The following is a 24,458-nucleotide window of genomic DNA, read 5'->3' as shown; positions in this document are numbered from 1 at the left end:
CGCTGCCGCCCCCACCCCCAGGCTTTGGCTCGGTGCCCCAGGACCCCGCGGGGTCTCGCCCGGCTGGGGGGAGGCGGACTCATCCTCCCGCCGAGCAGCGCACGCACCAGGCACCGCAGCCCCGCCCGTTTGCCTGCTCGGTCCGGCCCCCGGCGAGCGCTGTGATTTTCCACTTGCGCCATCTGATTGCTATTAGGGCTGGGGAAAGGGAATTCCTGGCTCCAGAAGCCCGCAGGGGGGCCCTGGGCAGGGTCCGGGGTGGAAGGGGCTGTGGGGTGCCGCCTGGGTGGCCCTGCTGTGCAGTCACCTGGTGGGCCTCTCCGAAGTCCGAGCGCCGCCCCACCCCGGAACCCTCGCCCTCTGCCTCCTTGGCTGCTCCGTTATCAGTGCCTGGGTACCGGTAGGGGCTCACTCCACCCCCCACCTCCACCCCAGGCCTGCACACCCAGAGATGCCCAGGGAGGGGCCAAGAGAAGGCACCGGGCAAGCGGAGAGCCTGGCGCTCCCTCTCCGCGTGCCGCGGGCAGCCCCTCGGAGCTGCAGATTCACAGCTGGACTCGGGCCGCAGTGCTCGGGCCAACGTGACGTCACCAGGCTGCGAGCTGAGTTCCCAGTGGGGCTCGGGGTGGGAGTGGGGTTGGGGGGGGGGGGTCCGGAGCGGGGCATTCCTTCCCAAAGCCTCATCCCGGCTCGGCCCCTCCTGCTCCTCCCCGACCCCGCCCCTCCTGCCGGGCCTGGAATTGGGTTTGGGGCGGGTTACACTTCCAAAGCCATCTCCTCCAGCAGGCAGGCAGGCAGGCAGGCAGGCGAGGCTCTCCTGCACTCCGAGCTTGCCTTTCCTGAGCCTCCAGGCAGTGCCCCGGGCTGGTCTGCCCGCCCCGGTGGTTCGGGACCAGAGGTGGGCATCGCGGGAGGAGCCCTCCGCCAAGGGGAGGCCTCCGAGGATCAGGCCCGCAGCTGCAGGTAGTGCCACACGCCCGGGGTCCAGGGGAGGGCATCTCGGCAGCCGGGGCTGCAGGGTGAAGGCCTGGGCAGGGAAGGGGAGAGAGGTGGGCACCTTCGAGGCTGGCAGCCCATGGAAATCACATGGCTCCAAGCAGGAGCCCCCCCAGAGACCCCCAGAGCAGTGCTGTCAGCATCCGAGGCCCCAGGAGTCCCGAGGACACGGGGCCACTTGAGAGCCCCCGTCTTGTGCAGCAGGCCCTGGCACTCCGACCCCCAAGCCATCTGTCCTGGGCTTCCAGCTCCTGCTCTGTCCTCCGGGGGGTGGGGGCTCCCCCTCCCTGCCTCCCCTACTCTTGCCAGCCTCCAGCCGTCCAAGTGAGTTTTCTGGAAGGGCAGGAAGGGGAACACCCAGCAGGCAGCATCCCATTGCTGTCACGCAAGCAGACTGTGCTTCCGGCAGCTCGGGGCCGGCCCTGGGGTAGACAGCGAGGAATAAGCCGCGAAGGAGGCTCTTCAGCCACGGAGGCTGGGCGGCTGCGTCCCACCTTCTCCCAGGCGGGCGGTGCCTGGTGGGGTGTTGGCGCTGGGCGAAGCTGTCTGTTCCTGAGGCATTCCAAAAGGTCTCCCCTGTGTCCAGTGGGGAGGGACAGCCGCAAGCCCACCCCACAGCCAGCTGTCTCAGACCCAGCCCAGGCGGCAGCCCCCCAGCCAAGGAAACAAGGGGCCGGGAAGACGGCAAAACTGGAAACTGCTGGCTCCCTCCAAGCCAGGCCTCCTGGAGCAAAGCCCTGCATAGCCAGCTGGGCCGGGCTCGGAGCCCCGGGCATGGTGGGTGGAAGTGAGAGATGCGGGGCTTCCTGGGGCCCTGGGAGGCAGGCAGGTGGCTGGAGGCCCATCCCTGGGCTCCTGCTTTGAGGGGAGGGTCCACGGTGAGCTGAGCTGGCAGATTTTCTTTTGTCTGCGTTAGTGCAAGCTAGCCCTATCATAGGCCGGATCCCAGTGTGAGGAGCACATGCACTCAGGCGCATCCATCCCTCACACATGTCACACACATGTCCTTCCACGGCCCACGTGGGGTTCAACTCGGCTCTCAGGTCCCTCCATGTGAGTGTAACAGCTTTTCCGATGGCCCGTGGCAGGGCAGCAAGGGCTCAGACACACACAGTGACAGCCACCCCTCGAGTCAACACTGCGTGCCCAGCCCCATTGCGGGCAGGTCCCAGCCAGCGATCCTGGGGGGCATCTGTGTGCTGGGGGGGGGGGGCGTCTAGCTTGGCGGGAGGGGGACAGTGGAGGCCCTCCAAGTCAGGACATCGAGCCTGGGGCCCGAGCCTGGGGCCCAGGCCTCGGGGTGGTGTGGGTCTGGAAGGATGAACAGAAGAGTAGGGTCCGTGGAGGAAGAAGAGGGTGGAAGGGCAGCTACTCCCCGGAAGATGGGCTGAGGCGGGCAGTTTGAGGGCTGCAGGCACCCGGAGAGTTTCAACAAGTCCCAGCGTGTGAAGGAGGTTGAGATCTGTCCATGGCAACGGGGACAGGGGTCCAACGAGAGTCAAGACCGCCACGGGGGCGGGGGTGGGGGGCACAGTTATGTGCATGCCTGCGACCCATTCCCTGCCCCGCTCCTTCGCTATCTGCAGACCCACACCGCTCAAGCCTCGCGAGCTGGATCACGCAAAAGGGCTCCCACCCCGCGCGCAGCCAGCGGCTGCAAGTCCCGCCGTCCGCGCCGGCCCCGCCGGTGGCCCCTCCAGGCGACCCCGCGCCGGGGGCTCCGGGAGGCCGGTGGTTAAAGAGGGCGGGCGGCTCTCAAGAACCGCCTCTCCGCGCAGCCAATGACCGGCGCCCGCCCGGGCCCACCCTCCCGGCCCGGGGCGGAGGGGCGCATGGAGGGCGGCCTCGACTGGCTGCAGCCGGGTTGGAATTCCGGGGGAGTCAGGAGGAGGAGGAGGGGCCCCCCCGCAAAGCCCCTCCTCCACTCACAGCCTCAGTTTCCCACCTGTATGGTGGAAGGGATGGGTGCTTGCCAAGTTGGGGCTGAGATCAAGTTGGGGACCGCGGTCAATTCGAGTAAACTCGTGGCAAGTCCACCGATGAGCTCTGCCGGGCCAAGATGGACAAGTCTCAGGCCACCCCTCGCTCCTCCCAGCCGCCCCCCACCCCCAACCCGGACCTGAAGTCACGGCCGAGTCCAGCTACTCCTCCTCCGGCCTGGAGCTAGGGCCACCATAGCGACTTTAGGGCTGGCCTCTCCAGCCTCCCTGCCTCTTCAGCCCGTCTAGGCTCTGCAGACACAAATCTGCAAAGCCGTAGTGCCCCCCACCCCAGCTCCCGCAGGGAGGTGACCTCACCTCCCTGCCCTCATCACAGGGGCGTGACTACACCTGCCTCCTCGCTGGAACCCAGGACCAGACGGGAGGATGGTTGTCCGCGAGCAGGCTCTCACTGACCCGGGGTTGATGGTGGGTGATGACAGCAATGCTGATGCTGCCCTGCCTTCCAGGCACGTGTACGGGCAAGACCAGTCAGTTCAGTTCAGTCGCTCAGTCGTGTCCGACTCTTTGCAACCCCATGAATTGCAGCACGCCAGGCCTCCCTGTCCGTCACCAACTCCTGGAGTTTACCCAAACTCATGTCCATCGAGTTGGTGATGCCATACAAACACAAGGCCCAGGGGAAAGCCTCCTCCTCCAGGAAGTCTTCCTGCCAGAAATGATCTTTTCTCTCCCACGCTCCCTCCTGGAACTAATTGCCCGGAACCCCTGTCCCACCCCTGGCTGGACACAAAGGTGGTGCCCAAGAAATGTGTGCAAACGTATCCCCAGACACCATCTGGCTCCAGAATGTCAGACAGAGCTGGGTAGGAGAAGGACTTCTTCCCCAGGAGGTGTCACTAAGGTATCAGCAGCAGGGTGAATGAGGACCCCCTCCCCGGGGAAGGAGGGGGCAGTGCACACGGATGCCACCCACTCTGGACTCAGCAGGAAGCCCCATGCCTCCCACAAGGCCTTGCCTCTGGGGAACCAGGGAATGGCTCATGAACCTGCCCTCCAAGGGGACAGCCCTATGGGCCTGGGGAGGGGTCTGCCCGGGCATGGAGGACACCACCCCCCTGATGCGACCCTTTCTGCCGCACACAGTGGGTTGTGCAGGCCGGTGAGCTGTGAGCGGAGCCCTGAGGAACGTGGACTGGCCAGGCCTGGAGATGGCCGGAAACTGCTCCTGGGAGGCCCACCCCACCAACTGGAACAAGGCAAGTGCCTCCATCAGCTCCGCACAGAGGGGGCTCCTCCGCCGGGGCCTGCGGGATGGGTGTGATGGGAGGGGCACGCCGCCCCGGTATGTCCTGCTCACACACACTCTGCCTCCCAGAACCCATCCTCTAGTTCGGGACAGACAGGGCCCCCTGGGCTGTGTGGCCTGGCGCTGCTTACCAGGTCCCTCGGATCCCCAGTACCTTCATCCTGGACACCCTCAAATCCTGTCCTGTGTTACCAACCTCCAGAGGTCTTCTCTCTTCCCTGTGGGGATGGGGTGGTCAGCTATTTCTCATGGCTAGGCCCTGCCGGGAGGCCCTGCAAAACTGGCTCCAAAGGGGCCCTGAAGTCACATGCTCCGTGGGGCTCTGGCCCACCCCACCAGTGTCACCCAGGGTCCGGCCGCCACGGCTTACCTCCCCCCGCAGGCACCATCCTGCAGCTGAGACTGACAGTCCATCAGGCTGACCCACCCCTTCTGCCCTTGCCCCTCTGGTCCCTACTTCTCTGAGACCCTTGGAAACTCTGGAGTTCTTTTCTGAATCCTGGGCAAAACCCTCTCAAGTTGGAAGGGCCTCTTGAGTTTAACGGGTACAATGTTTGAGGAAACCGAGGCTCACGCCAGTGTAGTGACTCAACGGGGGTGAGTCCAGAGGCCCAGCAGAGCCCGGACTCCTGCCCAGGACCTGAGCCATAGCTCCAGGCACCTCCCCGCCACGCCTGCAGCCCCTTCCTGCTTCTGATGGTGACCGCTGTGGGGTGGCCACCACGGGAAGCAGAGATGGGACCAGCTCCAGAGTCTCCAGAAACCCCCGGAGAAGAGGCAGAGCCCAGGGAGGGGACCAGGCTCCAGGCAGGCATTTTACAAGGTGGTATGTGGCCGGGGTGGCAGCTCACACCCAGTGACTCACCGGCCCTCCCGCTCTGACTCTGCGGAGAGGATTGCAGATTTTTTCCAGCCTGCGAGAGGCTCTGAGTGATCTGGTCTGTCAGCTGCAGCCCCTGCTGCCCCGTTCCCTTGGGCGCAGAGCTGGTCCTCCACCGATTCCTTCAGTCAGTGGTCTTGTAGATTATGCCTCTCTTCCCCAGCTAAGAGGAGGTTCTTAGGAGGCCACTCTGTGGCCTGGAGTAGTCAGAACCACCAACAGGAAAGGCTGAGATTAGAGCAAGCTAAGGCGTTTGATGGGCTTCCCATGTGGTGCAGTGGTAAATAATCTGCTGGCCAATACAGGAGATGCAGGTTCGATCCCTGGGTCAGGAAGATCCCTTGGAGGAGGAAATGGCAACCCACTCCAGTATTCTTGCATGGAAAACCTCATAGACAGAGGAGACATGACGGGCTGCAGTCCCTGGGGTCGCAAGAGTCAGACACGACCGCACACACACACAGCACGAAGGGTTTGAGAGCTGACAGACAGACAGATGTGGAGTCATCAGTAGATGTATTTAGAGAATGCTGGGCAGTGGCTAGGACCCCATGCCCTGAGCTCACGGGGTCAACCCAAAGTTTACCAGCACCCTCCAGTCCCTGCTTGCAGATGCCCCTTGACCAAAGCCAGGCCAAAAGTGCTCTCCCTTTATTATGGGGTGTCAGACCCAGAAAGCCATCTTTCAGGACCCAGCTTTCTGCCAGAGCTGGGGGGCCATCTGGAAGGCAGCAGAGTGGGCTTGATCTGACAACCTTCTGGGTTTTGTTTGTGTGTTTGTTTGTTTTGCTTTTGTTTTGGAGGGAGAGTCATGAGCAGTGGGAACTGATACCCTGCAGGCGTTTAGAGGGAGGTGAGGTTCAGGCTCTGTGGGAAAGAGCTCTGGGAAGGATGAGTGATGTCTGCCGGGGTGTGGCAGGGGAGTGACAGTGTTCTGGGCAGCCTCAGCCACTTGGGACGAGAGGTCAAAATCGATAGCCTGAGAACAGAATCAGCTTCTAAAGACGTGTTGTGCTTGGCCCAAACAGTGTTTTTTTTAGATGTGAATGTTTAAAGATCGGGGTAGTTTACATTAAGGCTTCCTAGATGGCTCAGTGGTAAAGAATCCACCTGCTGATGTAGAAGACACAACAGATGCGGGCTGGATCCCTGGGTTGGGAAGAGCCCCTGGAGAAGGACATGGCAACCCACTCCAGCATTCTTGCCTGGAGAATCCCATGGACAGAGGAGCCTGGGAGGCTGGAGTCCATGGGGTTGCAGAGTCGAACATGACTGAGTGAGCACGCACATACAGAGCTTACAGCCTCGAGTTCTGCCTTCTCCGCAGAGTGGGGGAAAGATGATCCGTCACAGTCCACCAGTCCCCACTGGAGCCCCCGGCTGGAGCAGAGCGGCTGCCCACTTGCTCAGGAGAGGTGCCCTCTAGTGTGCCATCGTCCCCCCACTCGCTGGTTTCTGGCACCTGGCCCACCTTCATGCATTTCTCCGCCAGCCCAGACCCTGCAGCCAAGACTGACATTTAGCCAGATGGACTCACACAGCCAGACCAAGTGTCAAACCACCGAAGCGCTCCCCCACAGCTCTATAAATAGCCGCTGCCTCCAGCATCTCCCCCTCCAGGGACCCCCTGGCCAGACCCAGTTCCCTCATGATCCAGAAAGCCAAAGGGTCTCCCAGACCCAGCAGGGGACCACCCTGATTCCCCAGGTCTCTCTGATCCCACTGTGGGTCACGGTTCACTTTTGTTTTGGTAACTTGCAAGTGATGTTTGCTCTTCTAAATAAATGTTTTCATGTTTTAGTATGAAGCATTGCAAGTTTTGTAAATTTGCCTAAACCTTGACTCTGTTAGCCTGTCGTCACTTGTACTTTCTATCTAGTATCTTTTTTTTAAACTTTTTATTTTGTATGGGGGTATAGCCACAAACTAATGTGATAGTTTCAGGTGAACACCGGAGAGGAGTCAGCCTTACATATACATATACACGTACAAGTATCTATTCTCCCCCGAACTCCCCTCTCATCCAGGCTGCTGCATAACATTGAGCAGAGTTCCATGTGCTATGTCATTGGTTATACATTTTAAATGTAGCAGTGTGTACATGTCCATGCCAAACTCCCTAACTATCCCTTCTCTTCCAGCAACCACTAGTTCGTTCTGGAAGTCTGTGAGTCTTAAAAGTGCATTGAAGATACTTTCTTTCCTAAAGCTATTTGAAAGTAAGTTACAGGGACTTCCCTGGTGATCCAGTGGCTAAGACTCCAAGCTCTCAATGCAGGGGGCCCAGGTTCGATCCCTGGTCAGGGAACTAGATCCCACATGCTGCATTTAAGAGATCATCTGTCACAATTAAAGACGTCGTTTGCCACAAGGAAGAGTGAAGATCCTATGCGCCACAACTAAGACTCAGCACAGCCAAATAAATATTTTAAAAGTTTTTAAAAAGAAAGTAAGTTACAAACTCCAATGCACTTTGCCCCCAAACAGCCTGTATCTTCTTAAGATCAAGGACCCTCCCATGCAGCTCCAGTGCATCTTCAGTGCACTGCTGTTCAGAAAGCGCAACATGGGTCCAGTACCGTTATCTAGACATGGTTTGTATTCCCACTTCCCCAGTCATTCCCGTAATAGCCTCCGCAGCGATGGATAGACCCACAGTACAATCCAGGCTTACAGCCCTGCCATGATTGGTCATGCCCCTTTAGTTTTCTTCCGTGTAGAAAGGCTCCTCAGTTTTCTTGCACCATGTGGACATTTTCCGGGCCGTGGGATGTCAGGTCCCTTGATGAGGGACTGATCATTTTCACTGTTTTCACCATCACTCTGGTAGGCTGCCAGCTCCAGACTCAGGCACAGAGTGGTAGATCAGGGGTGTCTTCTGCTCCAGTTGGAGCCAATTCGTTGCTCCAAAGCCAAGTCTGTCATCAGGACCAATAGACCTGGAGGCAGGTGCGGGTTTGGGGGTGGAGCCTAGCTCAGCTGGAGGCAGGTGCTGGTTTGGGGGTGGAGCCTAGCTCAGCTGGAGGCAGGCGCGGGTTTGGGGGTGGAGCCTGCATACATGCTTAGTCGCTCACTCCTGTCTGACTCTTTGCTACCCCATGGACTATAGCCCACCAACACATCTGTCCATGGGACTTCCCAGGCAAGAATACTGGAGTGGGTTGCCATTTCCTTCTCTACCCCACCCAGAGATCGAACCTGGGTCTCCTGCATTAAAGGCAGATTCCGAGCCAGCGGGACGCCCTGGGGGTGGAACCTAGCCCACCTGGAAGCCAGTGGAGACCAGCCCCCTCACTGCGCCTCCCCCTCTGCTCCTGCGCAGATGTGTCCCGGCGTGAGCGAGGCCCCCGAGCTCTACAGCCGCGGCTTCCTGACCATCGAGCAGATCACCATGCTGCCGCCGCCGGCCGTCATGAACTACATCTTCCTGCTCCTCTGTCTGTGCGGCCTGGTGGGCAACGGGCTGGTCCTCTGGTTTTTCGGCTTCTCCATCAAGAGGAGCCCCTTCTCCGTCTACTTTCTGCACCTGGCCAGCGCGGACGTTGGCTACCTCTTTAGCAAGGCCGTGTTCTCCATTCTGAACACGGGGGGCTTCCTGGGCCCCTTTGCCGACTACGTCCGCGCCGTGTCCCGGATCGTGGCGCTCTGCATGGTCCTCACCGGCGTGAGCCTCCTGCCAGCCATCAGCTCGGAGCGCTGCCTGTCGGTCATCTTTCCCGCCTGGTACTGGCGCCGGAGGCCCAAGCGCCTGTCGGCCGTGGCATGCTCCCTGCTCTGGGCCCTGTCGCTGCTGGTCACCTGCGTCCACAACTACTTCTGCGTGTTCCTGGGCCGCCAGGCGTCCGGGGCGGGCTGCGGGCACATGGACGCCTTCCTGGGCATCCTGCTCTTCCTGGTCTTCTGCCCGCTCATGGTGCTGCCCTGCCTAGCGCTCATCCTGCATGTGGAGTGCCGGGCCCGGCGGCGCCAGCGCTCGGCCAAGCTCAACCACGTCATCCTGGCCGTGGTCTCGGTGTTTCTCGTGTCCTCCATCTACCTGGGCATCGACTGGTTCCTCTTCTGGGTCTTCCGGATCCCGGCGCCCTTCCCCGAGTACGTCACCGACCTGTGCCTCTGCATCAACAGCTGCGCCAAGCCCGTGGTCTACTTCCTGGCCGGCAGGGACAAGTCGCAGCGCCTGTGGGAGCCTCTCAGGGTGGTCTTCCAGCGGGCCCTGCGGGACGGGGCCGAGCCGGGGGAGGCAGGAGGCGGCACGCCCAACACGGTCACCCTGGAGATGCAGTGTCCCTCGGGGAACGCCTCCTGAGAGGCCGGGCGCCTGCAGGCGAGGCCGGGCCCACGTGGCCTCCATAGACCCTTGACAGAGGGACGCGAGCTGGCAGCAGCCCTGGGGCCCAAGCGCAGGGAGAGAAAGCTGCTTCTGCCTGCGAGCCGCCTTCTCCCAGGCCACAGGCTCCCCTGGGGAGGGGGGAGCGAGACAGACAGCCCCCTGTGACCCTTCCAGGCTCCCCCGGCCACCCCCTCCTCCCCTGAGCCGCGGTACAAAAGTCGCCCCCACGTCGCGAGCCGGGTATGGGGCTCCTTCTGGCCCCAGGGTGGTCAGGAAGGGAGAAGAGGGCGTCACCCAGCCCTGTCCACCTTCTGCCCCATGGTGAGGCAGCCCTCCCCGAGAAGGACTCGGCCCGCACCATCGCCCGTCGGGCCAGCAGCTTCCTCCTGCCGTGAAGACACCTCCTGGCTCCGTTCGTCCTCTTAAGGTGACCCTGCGAGCAGATGGCCACGAAAGGGCGCTGCCGGCGAGAGCTGCCCTTAAGCACCTCGGGGTCCCGTCTTTCTGCAGATGACGTTCCCGCCTCTGGGGAGCCCTTGGACAGCCCAAATGGCGGGCCTTCTGTCCTGCCGAGTAGCTGGACGCAGAAAGGAGCCGCGGCCGGCTTGAGTGACTCGCTGTCTTTTCTGACTCCGTGCCGGCTGGTGCATCCGAGCCGCCGTCTGCCTGGCCCGCGGGGCTCTAGGGGGCCATCCAGGCCGTCACGGGGCTCCGGGGGGCCGTCTGAGAGCGGGCACGGGCTCTCCCTGGCCACCCCAGCCCACCTGCAGGCACGGGGCCCAGCTTGGTCATCGGAGGTTTTATGAAAGACAGTAAATGTGTATCAATAAACGTTTTCTATCTTGCACTGAGGAGGACTTCCTGCCCTCTGTCCTGTCCGGGGGCTTGTGCCCACGCTGAGGACCCCACGGGCATCCGAGGCCCAGGTGGGCTGCCCTTCCGCGCTCCCTTCCCCGCACAGCCTGCTCCGTACCCCAGGTCTCATGCTCCGGCTCCTGGCGGGCCTGTCTACACCCCAATTGCTCCCTCTCCAGGGACGGTGTCCACTGCTCTGCCCGGGGGAGCGTGATCCCCACGCTACCCTCTGTTGGCTAACCCCCGTGCCCTTCCCACCCACCCGCGGCCCCCGGCTCCCTCTGGAAACTTAGCTTTCATCACACCTCCTGAGTTCCGGGCTCTGTGCTGGCTGATACAGTCCAGCCCGGGAAGAACACAGCGTGTCCACGTGGGGTCCCCCACAACCCCCGCCCCCGGGGGCCGCTGCATCTCCTGCTGTGTGCCCCTCCCGCCTTCCAGAACTCTCTGTCCTGAGGTCTCTGGGGCGGGCTGGCGACCCTGTGCCCGGCACCTCCCGACTTCCCAACCAGAGCCTCGAGCCCCTCCCAGGGGACGGCCTCCACTCGGGCCGGGCCGGCCGACTCCCTGACCGCCCCTCGCCCCTGACAGCCCGTGGATCCAACCTGAGACCCCCGCCCCTTTGTGGGAAGATCTGAGGAAACCGCTGACCGCACAGGCCCCAGGGAGAGACCTAGGGCAGAGGCATCGGGGGCCCTTGGAGCAGAGCGCCCCCTTCTGTGGAGACGGGGGTGGGGGTGGGCAGGGCGGCCGATGGAGGGAACTGCCCTCCAAGGGAGTGGTTCCGCCCGGCGGCTGGCCTTCTGTCCGGAGACCCTGGATGCCCTCCTGCCTCACCCGGGCGATCCCGGAGCTCAGGCCGCAACACCCCCTCAGGCCGGCTGACCCTCAAGTGCATGGCCCCGAGGACAGGCCCCCTCAGGCCCCCACTCCTGACCTCCCTGTTCTCACCGCCCCGGCTGCCTCTCCAGCAAGGCCCCTGCTCCGTGTGGCCCAGAGGCCAGGGTTCCGGGAGCTCTGGTGTTGGGGCCGGTGCCCGCATCCCCTGCCCCAGCCCCGGGGGTGCACCCTTCCCAGCACCCCCTCCACACACCAGACGGAACCCCCGGAGAGCAGAGCTGGGGACCAGCGCCACTGACATTCCTGGGGACCCGGAGAAACCAGACGGGGTCCTGACAACACGCACTGGGGGACCGGGGCCGGGACTTGGACCCTTCACTTGGAAAGCTCAGGCCCCCACACGGCAGGAAGGCCTCCAGGCCTACAGGTGCCCAAGGAGGCCGACCAGGACTGGCTCCTCAGGGCGCAGTGCATCCCTGGAGTTCACCTCTTCTCAGGAGCCCCCACCCCAGGCCTCCAGCCCTGAGTCCCCCGTAGGAAGCTGTCCGCAACCCACCCAGGAGCTCAACCGGGGCCTCCCTGCCGGCTGCCTCGGTTCAGAACCCAGGCCTGGTGGGTGGGTAGGTGACCTTGGCCCACAGCAGGGCCTGGAGGTCAGGGCAGGGCTGCAACTATATATTTGAACACACATGTGCCCTTAGCAGCTGCTAAGCCAAAAAGTGCGGGGGGTGGGGTGCAAATTCCAGAACTGAGGCCTCTCCCAGCCCCTAGCCCCTTCTCCCCACAATCTTGCCAAGGACCCAGGCCTCTCTGCCCCGCTGCCGCCCCAGCCCCCTGCCACCCCACCCTGGAAAGCTTTCGTGCATAACCTGCCCACACCCCGACCACCTCGCTTCTGTGCTAATGGGTCTGTGCTAATGGTGGGTAAAGGCACGGACGCCCTCTAGCAGACGCCTCAGCCCTGGACCACGCTCCTCCTACCTCCTTTGGTGTTTAATTATTAAAGGGGCCTCCAGAGTCCACTGCATCAGTGGGGCGATATGCCTCAGCCATCCTCATCCCCGAAACAGCCCAACCCAGCCCCCAGCAGTCCCCTCCCAAGCCTCCTCCTTTCTGGGTGTCCCATAAAGGCAGGAAGCCGAGGGTCCACCCAGCATCACAGATTTCCACCCTGAAACTGCCTGGGGCAAGAGGTCTGCTGGGTCTCCCCTGACAACTGCTGTCAACAGAGTCATAGAATTGGGGAGTGCGGTCTCCATACCCACTAGGCAGCCTCTTGGTGGCAGGACAAAGCAAGAACCCTTGTCTCTCTGCGCCCACCCCCGCAAGCCCCCCACCCCGTAAGGGAGGGGGAGGAGTGGCCTAGGGCAGGACAGACCTCTCCACTTTTCCGTACTGCCTGTCGCCGCTGTCTCTACACACATGAGCAGGGGGCCGCCTCCACGAACCGCTGGACCTCGGTGGGTGGTGCCCTGGTTTCCCCGCATTACTGACGGACTTCAGAGGGGAGGGCAGCGGCCACTGAAGGAGGGACATTCGTGGGAACAGCCAATCCCAGCCCTGCTGGTCAGGGCGATGACTGCTGTTTATTTCTTTATAGTTCTAATTGGAGGATAACTACTTCACAGTGATGTATTAATTTCTGCTGTACGTCAGTGTGAATCAGCTATAAGTACACCTATATCCCCTCCCTCTTGAGGCTCCTTCCCACCCCTCATCGTATCCCACCATTTATTGAGGACCTACTGTGTGCAGCTGGCCCTGGGCTGAGAGCTCCATGAATCAGTCGCCATCAGTCTTCAGGACAGGACTCCGCGGCATAGACTATTCGCAGCCATTGTAGACGCCGGGGCTCAGAAACGGGGTCACCTGTTGAAGGTCCGTCCTGCCAGCTGGATAGCCTGTCTGGAGCCCCAGTAACTGTCCGGCACAGTGGCTTTCTTGTTTCCCTGGAAGCTCAGACCTCTGAACCTCTGTGTTTTCCATCAGCCAAGCACTGGGAGTTGAGGTTTAGGGGTGATGGCAAGACATAGCAAGCCCATCGCAACCCAAGGACACCCGGACCAGCTTTTTTGGATTCCACGGTCACTAGTTACCAAAGGCGGGGATTTCAGCTCAATTTCAGGCTGCAGATGTTCGGAATGAAGTGGGGGATGCGAAGGCGTGCGTGTTTAGCAGATGGGGCAGTGAACGGCCTGGAAGCTAACATCTCCTCTGTCTCATCTTCCATCCTAAGAAGAGGAAATGGAATGCCTCTCTAGCATCCGCCCAGCTTTCCCCTATCTCCTGCCAGTGTGGTTTTGAGATAATTTGGGGTTTGTATTTTATGCCAGAATTTTCTGAAGCCCAAGAGCTTTTCTGCAAAGCTTGGTTCAGAAGTCTCAGCCAAGAGGATTCCTCTGTCCTGAGAACCAAGAGCTCCCTTTAGAAGGCAAGATGGAGATATGAGTCCATTCAGGATCCAGCCTCTCAATGTTTGGGAAGAAGCCCCGGCCCAAGGAAGCCTATCCCTCAGTGGCCTGGCTACAAGGTCAGGCAGCTCTGCAAACCTATTGCAGAATCTTCCAGAACCAAGACAATCGAGAACATGAGTACAAAAATATCACATTCTCAGCCAGTTGGGGCTGGAGAGTAGCCAGTAGGGGTTTGGTGAAAACAACAGGACACAGTCCACAAAACTAAAACTCATGGAAAACTCTGCTTCAGTGAGTCAGAATGCCAGCTCGAAGTTTCCTGGCAATGCAGGAGAAGGCTTCCCTACTCAGGCAGATTTTTTTTTTATCTTCATAATTATTTAATGGCAGTCTAATGGATGCATTAATACAATAAGTTGCATCCATTTAATGTAGAGTTCAGTAATCTTTGACACATGTGTGTATGCTCACGTCATCACCAAATCAATATACAGAATGTTTCCATCCCCCCAAAAGAACATTTCCATCACCAGCCCCTCAAATTTACCTAGGGCACCCAGCCCATCATCCCCGGCCTCTGCCCCAATCCTGAGGCAACCACTCATCTCTGCCTTATGCAGCTGTAGGTTCTAGATTATGACTAGTTTCATAAGTAGAATTTTTATCAGCCAGAACTTTCGGTGACAGGTAATAGGAACCCCGGCTTCCCAGGTATCTCAGTGGTAAAGAATCCACCTTCCAATAGAGGAGATGTGGGTTCAATCCCTGGACTGGAAAGATCCCTGGAGAAGAAAATAGCAACCTGCTCCGGTATTCTTGCCTGGGAAATCCCATGGACAGAGGAGCCTGGCGGGCTACAGTCCATGGGGTCACAAAGAGTCGGACACGACTTGGCAGCTGAGAACGCATGCACCAGAAACCCCCCAGTTTAATCAGCTGAGGGGGAGGGTGGGTGGTATAGGTGGGGCATGTGCTTGTGTTAAAGGAACTCACTGACTCACATACCAGCAAAGGTCCACAGTGATTTTCAATTCAGACATAGCTGGATCCGGGCCTTAAATGATGTTCCTGAGGTTACTTCCCTTCTCCTCTGCTTCTCACCTTTGCTTTGGTCTATGTGGCCTTTGTCCTCAATGAATCAACGAAACGGCCAGTAACTAGAGGTTCGGAGTTAACATTTGACAAGTTCAGCAATCTCAGCAGAAAGAGAGCATCCCTTTGCTGGTAATTCTGATGAAATCCCGACCCTCGTGCTCCCCGGGCAGGCCCCGTTCGCGTGTCCTCCCCTTGGGTGGGAGGCCCTGGGGAGTAAGGGGGTGCCTACCTACTCGCTGAAACCCAACAGACTGAGAGTGGGGAAGAGGTGAGTGAAAGTCGCTCAGTTGTGTCCGACTCTTTGCGACTCTTTGTGTATAGTCCATGGACTTCTCCAGGCTAGAATACTTTAGTGGGGGACCTTTCCCTTCTCCAGGGGATCTTCCCAACCCAAGGATCGAACCCAGGTCTCCCGAACTACAGGCGTGTTCTTTTTTTTTTTTTTTCAGGCGTGTTCTTTACCAGCTGAGCCACAAGGGAAGCCCGGGGAAAAGGTGAGCTCAAACAGAAAGCATGGACAGGAGATGCCAGCAGGTAAGCTGCCAAAGGCAGACCGCATCCCACCACCCACACACCCACTTCTCTCCCACATAAGGTTTTATAATGTTCCTATCACAGGTCTCTACCTCTATTATTCATAGCAGAAAGTGCACTCCCCTCCCCCCTCCAGAGGAGAGACAATCTAAAGTCAATCCCAGAGACGCCTGCCCGGCACCAAGCCCAGGATCTGGGAGAGAGACCCTCTGCATCTCTCTCCATTAGGTCCAGAGGCACTTCCTCTAGGACTGGTACCCAGACCTAGTGATGGGTACCATGCATCCCGTCCAAATGATGGTGACCACTCTCAAGACACACAATTCAGGGACTTCCCTGGTTGTCCAGTGGTTAAGAATCCGCCTTGCAATGTAGATGACAAAGGTTCAATCCCTGGTCAAAGAACTAAGATCCCATATGCCTCAGGACAGCTAAGCCTACATGATGCAACTAAGACCCAATGCAGCCAAATAAATATGTGTTTGTAAATATATGAAAAAAAGACACACAACTCACGGTGGACAGGACAAAGGGAATGACTATGATTTTTTTTTTTTAAATCCCATTTGGAAAGGAGAAGGGGACGACAGAGGATGAGATGGTTGGATGGCATCACCAACTCAATGGACATGAGTTTGAGTAATCTCCGGGAGTTGGTGATGGACAGGGAGGCCTGGCGTGCTGCAGTCCATGGGGTTGCAAAGAGTCGGACACGACTGAGCGACTGAACTGAACTGGAAAGGAGGAAACAGAAACAACACACAATGGTCCTGGTCCATAGCATATTCTGCACTGGACAGGAAGTATTAAGGACTGGCAACGGAAGAGGTTCTTGGTCAGCCAATAAGCATGGCCACCAGAATCCAAGGTGCCCCTGGCAGCCCACCTCTGGTATCCACACGCTTGTGTGATCCCATCCCCTGAGTGTGGGCTGGACCAGGTAACTCAGTTCTGACCAACAAAATGGAGTGGAGGGCATGAGCTGGTGATTCCCACCTTGCCAGCAGACTCTCCCCCTTGCTAGCTTTGAGGACGCAAGCTGCTATGTTGGGAGCTGCCATGCTGGGGAGACCTCGATGGTGAGGAGCTGTGGGCAGCTTCTGGCTAACGGTCAGCAACAGTCCAGCGGTTTGCAAGGAACTCAGTCCCACCAACACCTGTGGCAGTTTGGAAGTCGGTCATTCCCCAACTGAGCCTTCAGATGAGACACTTCCAGAGACCACTTCCGGATGGCCCCCAGGACAAGCCAGTGCTGCCTGGTTTGGTCGAGGTTGCCCTCTGAACACCCTCAGGGTGTTTGGTTTCTTTGCTCTTGGTCAGTTCCATGAGCTGGAAACCAGAAGCAGATTCTTCTGAGTTGAATCATGCTCCTTGAATCCAAACCCAGGTCCACAATGCTCTAGCCCTCGGGCACCGTCCGGAGGCCCAGCCAGCCCTCTGGCCTCAGTTGAGTGGCCTCCGTGAGACCTCAGAGCCCTGGGGAGCAGAGCTGACCTGCCTCCCAGGACAGAGCATGGGGCTCCCTCATGGTCAACCCCCAGGACGCCCAGAGAGGTCCCCTAAAACCGCACACATCTCCAGCTGACAGGCGGTAGAACTCAGACTTGAAAACAAGGTCCTGGAGCCCAGGCCCCGCACACCTTCTCCCCCACCCCGCCCTCCACACAGAGAGCGCTGGGCGAGCCCATCAACCAGAGCATCTCCACGCGGACGTAATGGGCTCTCTCCATGCTCTCAGCCCACAAGGGCCCTCTTCCTTCCACAGCCCCGCCCTAACCGCCCCCCCAAGTGTCTGGCTGATACCCTGAGATCATCGTGGCTGTCCCAAAAAGCCTCCAGGAAGGGGAACATGGCTGGGACGGTGGAGGAGAGGGGTGACGCCCCCATCAGTCTTTGTGGGCCCCCAGATTTGTGTTCCATTTCCCCCAGACAGGGAGCCAGGGCAGCCACGCCCAGCCAGGCCCATTAGCCCCCAGACAGCTCTTCTGCAGGCCACCCACTGGGTGGGGCAGCACCCTTTCTGCATTTATGCCTCAAGCTCCCCTTCCTGCTCGTTGGAGGGAGCCGGGAGAAGGTTCTCCTGGGGCTCCAGGGGCCAGGCGCCTCTGAGGCCAGGGTGGGGAGCAGCGGACGGTTCAGAGCATCCCCGCTGAGCCAGGATGGGGGCAGGCGAACCCTGGGGGCTGGGCCCAAGGGGGACTGCTGAGACTCCAAGCACCTGCGGAGCGAGGAGGGGGCCACCGCCTTCCCCAGAGGACTGAGCACCACGACGGGGAGCAGGTGAGAGGCCCCTGGTTTCTCCTCTCTGGGTGGAGGCAGAAGGACAGGCTGCCCCTCTGAGCCCTCATCTTCTAAACAAAATGACCTCGTGAAGCCTCCCTTCAAAATATTTAAACAGGTGACGGGTTCTTGTCACCCTCCGGGATGCCCCGTCAATAGTAATGGCAAGATCAGGACAAAGGTGAGACCAGCCGATGCTGGGGAAACCCAACTTAAAGAGAAAACATACAATTGATTTTTGAAGAATCAGCTTATGAAACCACCTGGTAGTGTATTAGGCACTGGAAAGAAACCTTCAAGGATACAATCACACAGCAAACGGTATTACCCGGGGTAAGGACGGGGCAACACCTTATTTTTTCTTTACCATGTGAATCTTTTAAAAGTAAGACTGCTTTGGTATCTAATCTATGTAATTTTTTTAAAAAATGTTTAAAGTGCAGTGAGAAATAGACAATGCCATGACAGTTGTGGGAAATAATATATTTCCGTAAGGCTTTCATGGAAGAGACAAAAAATCAAACAAGGCTTTCAAGAACAGGAAGACCACAGCTAGCTCGGTAGATTTTGTGCTTTATTTTATTTAATTTTTGGTCTTGCTGCATGCCATGCAGGGTCATAGTTTGCTGGTCAGGGATGGAACCCATGCCCCTTGCAGTGGAAGCTCAGAGTCTTAACCACGGGACCGCCTGGGTGGTCCCGTTCTATAGTTTAAACCATCATCCATCAACAAGCCGCGAGTGAGCATTTGGTCCCGCAGGCATTGTGTTGGGGACCAGGAGGCTGTGGAGAGGGACCAGTCAGACCAAGGCGAGCCTGGGGGAGCAGATACACCTGCTGACCTAGTGTGTGAGGCTCACACTTACTGAGCTCACACTGCGTGCCGGGATCTGACTCAGGGGTGGCCAAACCTCCCCCCGCTGTACTGGGAACCTCACTGCGGAGAAGCCAGGCGTGGGCACCGCGCGGCCCATTTTCGAGCCGTGTGTGTGTGTTGTTTCCTTTTATTAGGAAGTAGTCACAGTTCAGTACTTCCTTTCACTGGGGCATGAGTCTGCTTGTCTGCCGTAACCAAGTCCCTCAAGCAGAGGGCATGAAGGAACAGCTCTACTTTCTAACCGTTCTGGAGGCTGGAAGTCTGAGATCAAGACGCCAGCCAGTTGGGTGCTTGGTGAGAGCTCTCCTCCTGACTTGCCAAAAGGCACGCTGCTGCGTGTCCTACATGGCGTGGGGGAGCGGGAGAGAGAGAGAGAGAGAGAGAGACAGGAGGGCAGGGGGCGAGGGAGGGAGAGAGAACTCTGGCATCGCTTCTTAAGAGGACATGAGTCATGGGACTTCCTTAGTTAAGTGGTAGCGGTTAAGATTCTGTGCTCCCAACACAGGGGAGCAGATTCAGTTCTTGGTCTGGGGACTAAGATCCCAAATGCCAAGTAGTGCAACCAAAAAATAAAATCGATCTTTTGTTAAAAAGGACACCAGCCGTATTGGATCGAGGTCTCCTTTCACCTTAATTACCTCGTTAAAGGCCCAGCTCCAAACACAGTCACGCTGGGGATAGGGTTTCAACAGATGAGTTTGAGGGAGACACAACTCCATCCGTAATCAGTGGGAATAAGGGCCCCTCCTCTCTCCAAATCCCTCTGCTTTCCCTCACTCTCAGTATTTGACCTCCCTTCCAGTTTCACTAAGGGGCTTCCCAGCTGGCTCAGTGGGTAAAGGTGGCTGAGGCCAGGGCAGTGCAGGAGACCTGGGTTGGATCCCCGGATTCAGAAGATCCCCTGGAGATGGAAGTGGCAATCCACTCCGGTATTCTCGGCTGGGAAATCCCATGGACAGAGGGGCCTGGCAGGCTACAGTCCGTAGGGTCACTAAAGAGTCGGCCACCACTTAGTAACTAAACCACCACCTCCACCATTTTCACTGAAAAAGAAGATGCCTGAAAAAGAGCAACGGCGTCTTCCCATTCGTGTCCTGCCCGTGGCTGGAGTCTCTGCTTCTCTCTGAGCTGACGCCCCCGCTCCCAGACGGGCCAGGCCAGCCCCTGGGCAGAGCCCGGTCCCGTGGCCTCTCAGCCCCCAGGGGCCCTCCTGCAGCTTTCCTGGCCATCAGCGCCCCCCTGCCGCTGTCCCCTGCCTGCTGAATCACTCCCATCCACATACTACCAAGCAGCGATATCTTTCTTTTAAAATAAATACAACCTCTGCCTCTAGATCTCATTTCTCCGCCTTCTCCCCACCCCCTCACCCAATAGGACAAACTCCTTCAGAAGGCCACTCACACTCCCTGGACCCACAGCCAGCCCCCCAGTGCACCTGGGGGTCTCTGGGGCTGAGTGTTGCCCCCGGGGAGGGGTCTTCTGGGGGCAGCAGCCCCTCCCACCCCTGCCCATTCCAGCCGTTCCTGCTGCTCTGTTAGCTGGGAGTTCTAAGCTCCCGGGTCACCGCTGCCACCGGCTCGGGGACAGCCAGCCCACTGGGAGCTGCGTTCTCCTTGCTGACCCACCAGTTGCCCTCAGAGCCGCCTCCCAGGAGGGCAGCGCCTGTCTGTCTTCTTGTCCCTGCACCCCAGCAGCTTGCCCCGTCTGCTCTCCATCAGCGTTCGCAGAGTTTGTTAGGAAGGAGCAGGTGCTCTGAGGGCCCCTGACCCGGATCAGGCAGGGGAAGTGGGGTGGGGGTCTGCCCTCTGTGTGCATTTCCCCCCCACCTCCCCGCTCAGCAGCGGGGAGGATGTGGTCCTGGGAGAGCAGCCCAACCCAGCTCATGCAGTGCGGCTTGAATGAAAGTGCGTTCACGGAGCCCCCTAGGCGGGCGGCATGGAGGAGGGGTCCCGCCGACTGGGGAGGGGCCGGGCTGGTGGGATCTGAGCCCTCTTCACCAGGCCTCTCCCGGCCGCCCCTTGGACCTCAGAACCTCCCAGCCCCACCCACGCTCCGAGCCCACATCTTGTTAGTCACCCCCACCCCTGTTCCACCCCCACGCCCGGCGGGCGGGGGCAATTGTCTGACTGAGTGTTTTCCCCTCTGCCAATCGACTGTGAGTTCTGTGAGGATGGGCTCTGTCTGTCAGTCACTGCTGTAGATGGACTCCGCTTGTGCACTTGTGTACACTTAAATACACGTGTGTGCGTGTGTGTAGATGCACATGTGCTGTGTATGTGTCCACGTTTACCTCTGTATCTTTACTCTGTCTATATGTACATATGCTATTACATATATATATGTGCCTATATATGTGCTATATTGGGCTTCCCTGGAGGCTCAGATGGTAAAGAATCTGCCTACAACGCAGAAGACCTGCATCCTGGATCTCTGGATCAGGAAGATCCCCTGGAGAAGGGAATGGCGACCCACTCCAGTATTCTTGCCTGAAGAAGTCCATGGACAGAGGAGCCTGGCAGGTGACATGCAGTCTATGGGGTCGCAAGAGTCAGACACGACTCAGTGACTAAGCGCACACACACATATGTCATATATATATAAACTGTGTGTGTTAGATGTAGGCATAGGTTTTGTGTGCATATACACGTATATATGCTATTGTATATGTGCAGTACACAGTATAAATTTGATAAAAGTTATTTAAACTTCTGTTGAACCTAAAGGAAAGACTTCTGACTGTAGCCACAGGGAATCTGTGGAAGCTGGTGTCTATGTGATGTGGTACCATCTGCTTACCCTGGATACAAAGAAACCTGGGAGAAAACATAATTCCCTCCCTCTCGCCCAAATGATATACAGAGCTGAAAGATGGAGGACAGGAAGGGAAATCTCCAGGTGCCCCAGGAGACTTGCAACTAGAGCCGATGCCCACGATACATTCGATGGATAGAGGCTCTGGGGGCAGAGGTTAGGTGTGGCTGGGGCAAGGAAGGGGAGAGGGGTGGAAGGTTAGTCTTGGAGCTGCATAAGTAGAGAAACAACTTGATCAGGGGACCTCCATGAGGCCAGAACCTGGGAGGACACTGCTGCTTAACAAAAGCAAAGTTTACCCAGATGCGGTTAGCACCTTCTTGCTGCCTAAGGTTCAGCAGGGGGCAGGCAGTGAGTAGAGCTGGGCACCAATTTGAGTAACCAAGCCCCAAATTGTTACCATTTACAGGCATAGAATCTGAATTTACACCAAATCTCCAAGCCAAGAAATCCAACAAAAACCAATCTTGGACCAGAGAAATCCTTTGTAAGCCCAACAAAAGCCAACGCCAAACATCTGGGCAGCAAAAGTTTGGCAACTCAGGGGGTCTCCCGTGAGAAGTCACAGTATACCTGTAGAATAAAATCTGTAATTACAAAGCACATGTGGGACGAATAGAGAGATCAGGAAACGTTCATTAAAAAATGATATCGGATCAAATAGACTTTAAGACTAAAAAGGTAATAAGGATGCAGAGGGTCATTACATAAAAGGTACAATTCACCAGGATAATATAATAATCTTGGATTTACATACACTTAACATTTCAAAACAGGTGAAGAAAAGAGACAAACGACAAAACTACAATCATAATTGGTAAATATTTGTAGAAGATAAATTAATTGGGGTACAGATCATTTAAACAATGCAATTTTGAAAGCTTTATCAAATGAGCATATAAAGTACTAAACTAAATGAGTAAACAAAACTGGCCATGCTACCAAATGAGTCTCAACAAATATCAAATAACTGCCCACATTATCTGACCATGATATTAGAAATTAATATCAAAAGATAGTCAGAGTATGCATTGTAAAATGTATTTCTAAATAATTCATGGAATCTTAAATTTTAAATGTTTTAAATTGCAAAATATTTAGACATTAACAACAATGAAAACACTACATAAGTCATGAAACATCTAAGGACATACTCACTAGCATGTTTATAACCCTGGATATCTGTTAGAAAAAGAATAATATTTGAAAATTAATAACCAAAGAATTCAACGCAAGAAGCTGAAAAAAATCACAAGGTAAATCCAAAGAAAGTGGAAGAAATAAAAGGATAAACTAAGGGAATAGGAAGAAAAGAAACGACAGAGTTAATTTGTTTTTAAGTAGTTCCCAAAAACAGACCTCTGGCAAACTGATAAAGAAAAAAAGAACAAGTCACTAATTTTAAATGGCGAATAGAATCAAGGTTTTTAAAAATACTAAAAGATTACTGTGAAAAGTATTATACCAATAAATGTGGAACCAGAAACTATGAACAATTTTCTAGAAAAATAACATAACTTACCCTAACTCAAGAAGAGCTTAAAAATCTAAATAAACCTAAAACATTAAATAAATTGTAGTTGTAGGTTTTTTTTTCCTAAAGCCATGTGTATCCACTAACACTCATATAAAAATCACCAGACCAGATGGTTTTACCTTCTGCCAAGTCTTCAAAGAAGGATAATCCTTACATGATACAAATTGTTCTAGAGGGTAGAGAAAAAGAGTTCTTTCTCCAAGTCATTTTATGAAGCCTGTATAATCTTACATCTTTGAAATAAAAAACAGACAAGGATAGTAGTACCAGAAGGGAAAATTACGGGCCAATTTTACTTATGAACATGGGCGAATATTTTCTAAGTAAAATCAGAGCACCAAGAAGGGAAAAAAAAATTTAAAAAACAGAGCAAAGTAGAAACAGTTTATCCTAGAAACATAAGGATGAGTGAACACCAGAAAATGTATCAATACATATTCACCACATAAATAGACTAAAGGAGAAAAAAGAGAAAATTATTAAGTACATATCACAGAAAAAATTGTGGTAAATTCCATCACTCATTTATAAAAAAAAAAAAACAACTTTTTAACAACTAGAGGAGAACTTTCTCACCTTGGAAAAAGACAGTACCAAAAACGTAGAACAAACATCGTATCTAATGGAGAAACTTTAGACACATTATCTTTAAGATTAGGAAGAAGCGAAGTGTGCCTGATTCCAGTCTTTGTTAAACATAATACTAGGGGTCTGGGCTATGCTATAAGACAAGAAAAAGAAATTAGCGGTATGAGGAGAGATGCATAGACAATCAAAATATTCAACCAAGTGATAAGTATGATGAACTAAATGAGGTCATTTGTATGACTAATAAAAAATTAGTATCAGCCCAGTTTTCTGCCTGGAGCTCCTCTCTGGAAAGTGGTGTAGGACATGGGGAAAACCAGACAGAGCGTGGTGGTCTCCCTGAGTTAAAGATACAGAAGTCAGACTTTGGGGAGATGGAAGCGGCTGCAATTTGTGAGATGGAGTACCAGAGAGAAGAAAACCAGCTACTCAGAGAAAGAACTCCAAAAATCCCCTTGAGTCCTTAGCTAAAAACTTGACTGGGGAGAGTAGGATGAAGCCCCATGAACCTGGCAGCTATCAGGTGAAACTCTCAGGGATCACACAAAGCCAAGTATTCTTTAGTTTTTGTTGTTGTTGTTGTTTTTCTCTATCAAAAGCAGTATTTATTTTTTCCCAAACTTTAAACTTTGTATTTTGTATTGGGACATAACTGATTAACATTCCTGTGGTAGTTTCAGGTAAATAGCGAAGAGACTCTAGCCCTGTACACTTCAAAAACAGTAACAGTGTGTTAATGTTGTAGAGACAGACAAACCAATGATAGAGAATGGAGAGCTCAAAAACAGCCCCACTGGTAAATAGGGATATCCTAAAAACATACTGCTGAGTGGAAAAAAAAAAAAAAAACAGCACAGATTCTAAATCACAGCATTTGTGTAAATTAAAAATACTTATGGGAAGCCAGCTGTTCCCAAAGATAGTCAGATGTCCAAGGATGTAGATTAAACAGGTTAGGACAGATGTGAGTTGGGGGAGGGGAGGGGAGGGTGGAATGAAGGGGGAAACAGAAATAAATAAAGGATTGTATTTGTTTCTCAATGGCTGGATGATCCTGGTGTGCCATAAAGTCAGCATATAATTAAACTATTCTTTGTACCTGGAGGTCCAGTTTAAAAAATTTTAATTCACAGAATTTGAAGGTTATGTGTGAAAAAAATTGACACTATCAA

The 24,458-nt window shown here is 55.7% G+C and overlaps 1 protein-coding gene across 2 annotated transcripts; it reads left to right on the top strand.

The window, feature by feature from the left end:
* Nucleotides 1-744: 744 nt before the first annotated feature.
* On the top strand, nt 745-10,304 carry MRGPRF (MAS related GPR family member F). 2 transcript variants are annotated; one of them, XM_065936601.1, is made up of 3 exons: nt 745-963; nt 4,083-4,195; nt 8,448-10,304. In XM_065936601.1, the coding sequence occupies exons 2-3, from the start codon at nt 4,148-4,150 to the stop codon at nt 9,429-9,431; spliced, it is 1,032 nt and encodes a 343-aa protein (XP_065792673.1). In that variant the 5' UTR covers nt 745-963; nt 4,083-4,147; the 3' UTR covers nt 9,432-10,304. The 2 variants fall into 2 exon arrangements, with proteins under 2 accessions (XP_065792673.1, XP_065792674.1); XM_065936602.1 differs by lacking the exon at nt 745-963 and adding an exon at nt 1,752-1,773.
* Nucleotides 10,305-24,458: the final 14,154 nt, after the last annotated feature.

The sequence above is a fragment of the Muntiacus reevesi genome, chromosome 5, assembly GCF_963930625.1.
Source record: "Muntiacus reevesi chromosome 5, mMunRee1.1, whole genome shotgun sequence".
In the NCBI taxonomy this organism is placed as follows: Eukaryota; Metazoa; Chordata; class Mammalia; order Artiodactyla; family Cervidae; genus Muntiacus; species Muntiacus reevesi.
This window is presented reverse-complemented; position numbering and strand designations above follow the sequence as displayed.